Here is a 7,500-nt window from a genome sequence, read left to right as displayed (position 1 = left end):
ATCTCTCCACTGACATTCCTTGCTTCGCAACCGTACAACATCGACTATCGACACCATTTTTATTCTTGGTGATCGACATCACTTATGTTTCTATATATGTTCATTTACACTCCTCCTTTTTTCTCCCATTCCCTTAAGGTCATTCACAAGAATTTGCTCTTGTATGTGTGTGTTCGGGTTTGTATATGTGTGTATATATATGCTTATATAACAACTTGCACACATTGATGCTCCCAGACATTAGACATCATACAAAAAATAGAATTCCAACATGTGAGTATTTATATCAATCAGTGTCGTTTTCGTTTTTATTCACACAACGCACTACAAGTAGATATATAGCAACTCCTTGCACACATTGATGTTCACAGACATTAAATATACAAAAAGTATAAAATTTCACCAGGTGAGTATTTATACCAATCAACTTCTTTTTACTTTTTATTCACACAACGCATTACAAGTAGATATTGTGTATGTAAATAAACCAATTGTTTTCTTGGAAATGGTATGATAAATAAAAATGAAAATAAAAAAATATCACAGTTACGCCTTAGTGATCACAGGCTGTGGCGGGACTACAGGTCTGAGCTGTTGGAACTGGGCAAAGTGCTGAGGAATGAACTGATGGGGAAAGGCTCGCTGAACAACAGGCTGCTGAGGCACTACTGGCTGTCCAACAAACTGTTGGGGAAGAAAGTTCTGTCCGGCTACTTGCTGAGCAACAAACTGTTGTGGGACAGACTGTGGAACAATGAACTGTTGTGGCACGAGTCTCTGTTGGCCAGCCAAGAATTGCTGATTGGGCACGAATGTATTAAAGCCTTGAGGGTTCTGCTGTGGAACCAACTGTGGCTGAGGAAGAGTCTGCACAGGTGGCAGTGCTGGGAGGGAAGAAGTGCCAGCTGGAAGGAAAGGTACCACAGGATTTCCTTTGGCAGCTTCCTCGGGAGATCCATCTACGAAACCGTCTTCATTCCTGTCTTCTGAGAAGCCGTCGAGTGCAATGTTGATAGGACGCTGAGGCGCTTGAGGCTGGGGGATGCCAGTCAGGAGGAGAGGAATAATAGGATTTCCCTTGGCAGCTTCTGCGGGAGAGCCGTCTACGAAACCGTCTTCATTCCTGTCTTCTGAGAAGCCATCGAGCTCAATGTTGATAGGACGCTGAGGTTGCAGAGGCTGATTTGTGAGCTGCTGTGTGGCGAAGTGAGGCTGGGGAACGAAATTAATCTGTTGTGGGTTAGAGACAAATTGGGTCTGTGGCCTGGGAAGAAACTGAGAGTGTGGCTGAAGTTGTGGGACGGAAGTAAACTGAGGGACAGCAGGAAGTGCTGGCTGTTGCTGAGGCACTGCGTTTACCGCAGGCACAGGAACGGACTTGGGCAGAAGATCAGACATTGGCAAGAAACCGGTCTCGTTTCCAGCGCTGTATTCCACGGTCTTCAGCTCCCCGAACTCGTTCAAGTATCCGTACTTGCCGTTGACGTTGCCGTTCTCGTCGCGGGTCTCCAGCTTGAAGGTCCCGTCGGCGGCCTCGAAGCCGTAGGTGTAGGTTCCGTCGTCGTTGACCTGGTTGACCTGTCTCAGGATGGGGACCTGCGTGGTAGTGGTGGTGGTGCTGGCTTCGGTGGTCTCGGGCACCTTTGCCCAAGCGCAAGCCATCACACACATCAGTGCCAACTGTAAAGATAATCATTATATCAAGATCCACAGTTTGGATGTATGACGATAGTTAAAGATAGAAAAAAATGATTATTATGTATCTTCCTGTTAGACGAAAATATGCTTTTGTTCTTTTCGACGAACCATATGACCTATAGTTCATATAACTGCATCCCAATCGAACTACAAATAGACACTCTTAAACACAAAACGATGTTGGTGCTACACTCACAAACTTGTACCCCATGATGAGTCTCTGCTTGTGATCCCAAAAGGACTGTGAGGATTCTGAGAATGGTGTGGCTTATATACTGATGTATGAGCGTGACCCTGAAAGGTTCATTTCACCTGCCTGGGATGAGCCTACAGGATTCGCCTAAATAGGCCTATTATGATACACTGATGTTGCCCTCTTAGAGTATTTCTAGACTAATGCCCCTTTCCGACCAGAAAAATTGGTTTTGGAAGTAAATGCTCATTCGTTAATCTAAATGGTTACAGTGATTAAATGTTGCAATTTTACTTCAATAAACAAAAGTCAGTGAACAGAATTTACATAGCGCAAACCTGGAATGCTCATCTGCAAAATACTTAATTGATTTCTTGTTTATGCCTTTGCCAACATTTTCAATCAGGAGAGATGCTTTGAAAAATGTTTCTAAAATATATCATTTCTAATGTAATCACCACAATTCATACACGTTTTTGGACAGATACATATATTTACATACACACACACACAAACATGCACACATACATACACAAATAAATAGATAGACACACAGAGAAACACACACAGAGAAACACACAAACACAAAAACACACACACACACTTTACTTCTTTTCGACCCGTTCTGTTAAGCATATGCTCAGTAGCTCCTCTTGTCAGAAATTCAAACTGTCTCCCTCATATCGGAGCTCTCAGCTCACACTGCATATTCATTATCTTCTGAATCCTTTCCTTTCATTATTCAATCATGAGAGACATGCTTTCAAAGATGTTTATAAAATCTACCATTTCGAATGTAACCACAAAAAGATCATATACATGTTTATGAACAGATTCATATATTTACACACACATATACAAATAAATAGATGGCCACACAAACACATACACACTTTACTTCCTTTCAACCCGTCCTGTTAAGCACATTCGCTGTAGCTCCTCTTGTCTCATGGTATACGCCAGGAATTCGAACTGCCTCCCTCTTATCGGAACTCTCAGCTCACATATTCATCTGAATCCTTTCCTTTTATTATTCTATCCATCCAAGTCACCTTTACTACCCACCTCCAGAACTATATCTTTGCCGGTTTTAGTCTCTTCATCTCTCCACTGACATTCCTTGCTTCGCAACCGTACAACATCGACTATCGATACCTTTTTATTCTTGATGATCGACATCACTTATGTTTCTATATATGTTCATTTACACTCCTCCTTTTTTCTCCCATTCCCTTAAGGTCATTCACAAGAATTTGCTCTTGTATGTGTGTGTATTCGGGTTTGTATATGTGTGTATATATGCATATATAACAACTTGCACACATTGATGCTCCCAGACATTAGACATCATACAAAAAATAGAATTCCAACATGTGAGTATTTATATCAATCAGTGTCCTTTTACTTTTTATTCACACAACGCACTACAAGTAGATATATAGCAACTCCTTGCACACATTGATATTCACAGACATTAAATATACAAAAAGTATAAAATTTCACCAGGTGAGTATTCATACCAATCAACTTCTTTTTACTTTTTATTCACACAACGCATTACAAGTAGATATTGTGTAAGTAAATAAACCAATTGTTTTCTTGGAAATGGTATGATAAATAAAAATGAAAAAAAAAAAAAAATATCACAGTTACGCCTTAGTGATCACAGGCTGTGGCGGGACTACAGGTCTGAGCTGTTGGAACTGGGCAAAGTGCTGAGGAATGAACTGATGGGGAAAGGCTCGCTGAACAACAGGCTGCTGAGGCACTACTGGCTGTCCAACAAACTGTTGGGGAAGAAAGTTCTGTCCAGCTACTTGCTGAGCAACAAACTGTTGTGGGACAGACTGTGGAACAATAAACTGTTGTGGCACGAGTCTCTGTTGGCCAGCCAAGAATTGCTGATTGGGCACGAATGTATTAAAGCCTTGAGGGTTCTGCTGTGGAACCAACTGTGGCTGAGGAAGAGTCTGCACAGGTGGCAGTGCTGGGAGGGAAGAAGTGCCAGCTGGAAGGAAAGGTACCACAGGATTTCCCTTGGCAGCTTCCTCGGGAGATCCATCTACGAAACCGTCTTCATTCCTGTCTTCTGAGAAGCCGTCGAGTTCAATGTTGATAGGACGCTGAGGCGCTTGAGGCTGGGGGATGCCAGTCAGGAGGAGAGGAATAATAGGATTTCCCTTGGCAGCTTCTGCGGGAGAGCCGTCTACGAAACCGTCTTCATTCCTGTCTTCTGAGAAGCCATCGAGCTCAATGTTGATAGGACGCTGAGGTTGCAGAGGCTGATTTGTGAGCTGCTGTGTGGCGAAGTGAGGCTGGGGAACGAAATTAATCTGTTGTGGGTTAGAGACAAATTGGGTCTGTGGCCTGGGAAGAAACTGAGAGTGTGGCTGAAGTTGTGGGACGGAAGTAAACTGAGGGACAGCAGGAAGTGCTGGCTGTTGCTGAGGCACTGCGTTTACCGCAGGCACAGGAACGGACTTGGGCAGAAGATCAGACATTGGCAAGAAACCGGTCTCGTTTCCAGCGCTGTATTCCACGGTCTTCAGCTCCCCGAACTCGTTCAAGTATCCGTACTTGCCGTTGACGTTGCCGTTCTCGTCGCGGGTCTCCAGCTTGAAGGTCCCGTCGGCGGCCTCGAAGCCGTAGGTGTAAGTTCCGTCGTCGTTGACCTGGTTGACCTGTCTCAGGATGGGGACCTGCGTGGTAGTGGTGGTGGTGCTGGCTTCGGTGGTCTCGGGCACCTGTGCCCAAGCGCAAGCCATCACACACATCAGTGCCAACTGTAAAGATAATCATTATATCAAGATCCACAGTTTGGATGTATGACGATAGTTAAAGATAGAAAAAAATGATTATTATGTATCTTCCTGTTAGACGAAAATATGCTTTTGTTCTTTTCGACGAACCATATGACCTACAGTTCATATAACTGCATCCCAATCGAACTACTAATAGACATTCTTAAACACAAAACGATGTTGGTGCTACACTCACAAACTTGTACCCCATGATGAGTCTCTGCTTGTGATCCCAAAAGGACTGTGAGGATTCTGAGAATGGTGTGGCTTATATACTGATGTATGAGCGTGACCCTGAAAGGTTCATTTCACCTGCCTGGGATGAGCCTACAGGATTCGCCTAAATAGGCCTATTATGATACACTGATGTTGCCCTCTTAGAGTATTTCTAGACTAATGCCCCTTTCCGACCAGAAAAATTGGTTTTGGAAATAAATGCTAATTCGTTAATCTAAATGGTTACAGTGATTAAATGTTGCAATTTCTCTTCAATAAACAAAAGTCAGTGAACAGACTTTACATAGCGCAAACCTGGAATGCTCATCTGCAAAATATTTTCAATTGATTTCTTGTTTATGCCTTTGCTAACATTTTCAATCAGGAGAGATGCTTTGAAAAATGTTTCTAAAATATATAATTTCTAATGTAATCACCACAATTCATACACGTTTTTGGACAGATACATATATTTACACACACACACACACAAACATACACACATACATACACAAATAAATAGATAGACATACATAGAAACACACAAACACAAAAACACACACACACTTTACTTCTTTTCGACCCGTTCTGTTAAGCATATGCTCAGTAGCTCCTCTTGTCAGAAATTCAAACTGTCTCCCTCATATCGGAGCTCTCAGCTCACACTGCATATTCATTATCTTCTGAATCCTTTCCTTTCATTATTCTTTTTCGTGGCGGGTCTCTAGATACATATATATATATATTTATATACATATATATACATATATCTTACCACACACACCCGCATACAAACAGACACACACACATACACAATTTCTTGTTTATGCTTTTGCTAAAAGTTTCAATCAGGAGAGACATGCTTTCAAAGATGTTTATAAAATCTATCATTTCGAATGTAACCACAAAAAATCATACACATGTTTATGAACAGATTCATATATTTACACATACATACACAAATAAATAGATAGCCACACAAACACATACACACTTTACTTCCTTTCAACCCGTCCTGTTAAGCACATTCTCTGTAGCTCCTATTAAGCACATTCTGTGTAGCTCCTCTTGTCTCATGGTATACGCCAGGAATTCAAACTGTCTCCCTCTTATCGGAACTCTCAGCTCACATATTCATCTGAATCATTTATTTCTATTATTCTATCCATCCAAGTCACCTTTACTACCCGCCTCCAGAACTATATATCTGCCGGTTCTAGTCTCTTCATCTCTCCACTGACATTCCTTGCTTCGCAACCGTACAACATCGACTATCGATACCTTTTTATTCTTGGTGATCGACATCACTTATGTTTCTATATATGTTCATTTACACTCCTCCTTTTTTCTCCCATTCCCTGAAGGTCATTCACAAGAATTTGCTCTTGTATGTGTGTATATATATGCATATATAACAACTTGCACAAATTGATTCTCCCAGACATTAGACATCATACAAAAAATAGAATTCCAACATGTGAGTATTTATATCAATCAGTGTCCTTTTACTTTTTATTCACACAACGCACTACGAGTAGATATATAACAACTCGTTTCACATATTGATGTTTCCAGACATTAAATATCATACAAAAAATATAAAATTTCACCAGGTGAGTATTTATACCAATCAACTTCTTTTTACTTTTTATTCACACAACGCATTACAAGTAGATATTGTGTATGTAAATAAACCAATTGTTTTCTTGGAAATGGTATGATAAATAAAAATGAAAATAAAAAAGTATCACAGTTACGCCTTAGTGATCACAGGCTGTGGCGGGACTACAGGTCTGAGCTGTTGGAACTGGGCAAAGTGCTGAGGAATGAACTGATGGGGAAAGGCTCGCTGAACAACAGGCTGCTGAGGCACTACTGGCTGTCCAACAAACTGTTGGGGAAGAAAGTTCTGTCCGGCTACTTGCTGAGCAACAAACTGTTGTGGGACAGACTGTGGAACAATGAACTGTTGTGGCACGAGTCTCTGTTGGCCAGCCAAGAATTGCTGATTGGGCACGAATGTATTAAAGCCTTGAGGGTTCTGCTGAGGAACCAACTGTGGCTGAGGAAGAGTCTGCACAGGTGGCAGTGCTGGGAGGGAAGAAGTGCCAGCTGGAAGGAAAGGTACCACAGGATTTCCCTTGGCAGCTTCCTCGGGAGATCCATCTACGAAACCGTCTTCATTCCTGTCTTCTGAGAAGCCGTCGAGTGCAATGTTGATAGGACGCTGAGGCGCTTGAGGCTGGGGGATGCCAGTCAGGAGGAGAGGAATAATAGGATTTCCCTTGGCAGCTTCTGCGGGAGAGCCGTCTACGAAACCGTCTTCATTCCTGTCTTCTGAGAAGCCATCGAGCTCAATGTTGATAGGACGCTGAGGTTGCAGAGGCTGATTTGTGAGCTGCTGTGTGGCGAAGTGAGGCTGGGGAACGAAATTAATCTGTTGTGGGTTAGAGACAAATTGGGTCTGTGGCCTGGGAAGAAACTGAGAGTGTGGCTGAAGTTGTGGGACGGAAGTAAACTGAGGGACAGCAGGAAGTGCTGGCTGTTGCTGAGGCACTGCGTTTACCGCAGGCACAGGAACGGACTTGGGCA

At 42.5% G+C, this 7,500-nt stretch overlaps 2 protein-coding genes across 2 annotated transcripts in view; both read right to left on the bottom strand.

The window, feature by feature from the left end:
* Window positions 1-428: 428 nt before the first annotated feature.
* Window positions 429-5,000, bottom strand: LOC122253817 (uncharacterized). The gene is made up of 5 exons (XM_086551169.1): window positions 4,889-5,000; window positions 3,545-4,674; window positions 2,944-3,014; window positions 1,895-1,950; window positions 429-1,680 (listed from the first exon to the last, which is right to left on the bottom strand). The coding sequence occupies exons 1-5, from the start codon at window positions 4,901-4,903 to the stop codon at window positions 547-549; spliced, it is 2,406 nt and encodes an 801-aa protein (XP_086407295.1). The 5' UTR covers window positions 4,904-5,000; the 3' UTR covers window positions 429-546.
* A 1,543-nt stretch (window positions 5,001-6,543) lies between these two features.
* Window positions 6,544-7,500, bottom strand: part of LOC122253818 (uncharacterized) — a 1,509-nt gene continuing 552 nt past the window's right edge. Inside the window, exon 2 of the mRNA XM_086550987.1 lies at window positions 6,544-7,500. This exon is cut by the window's right edge and continues 295 nt beyond it. Within this exon, the coding sequence (XP_086407113.1) occupies window positions 6,662-7,500 (839 nt within the window). The 3' untranslated portion in view covers window positions 6,544-6,661.

This window comes from Penaeus japonicus, unplaced genomic scaffold (assembly GCF_977035675.1).
Source record: "Penaeus japonicus unplaced genomic scaffold, GWHDUDI00000001_assembly GWHDUDI00000024, whole genome shotgun sequence".
Taxonomy (NCBI): Eukaryota; Metazoa; Arthropoda; class Malacostraca; order Decapoda; family Penaeidae; genus Penaeus; species Penaeus japonicus.
Note: the sequence above shows the minus strand (reverse complement) of the source record. Positions and strands in the feature narration are given on the sequence as shown.

Coding starts and splice junctions, on each gene's coding strand:
- LOC122253817 (XM_086551169.1), bottom strand. Junction 3,015..3,544: donor CAGCCTGTGATCACTAAGGC/GTAACTGTGATA, acceptor ACGGTTGCGAAG/CAAGGAATGTCAGTGGAGAG. Junction 1,681..1,894: donor TCATCATGGGGTACAAGTTT/GTGAGTGTAGCA, acceptor TTATCTTTACAG/TTGGCACTGATGTGTGTGAT.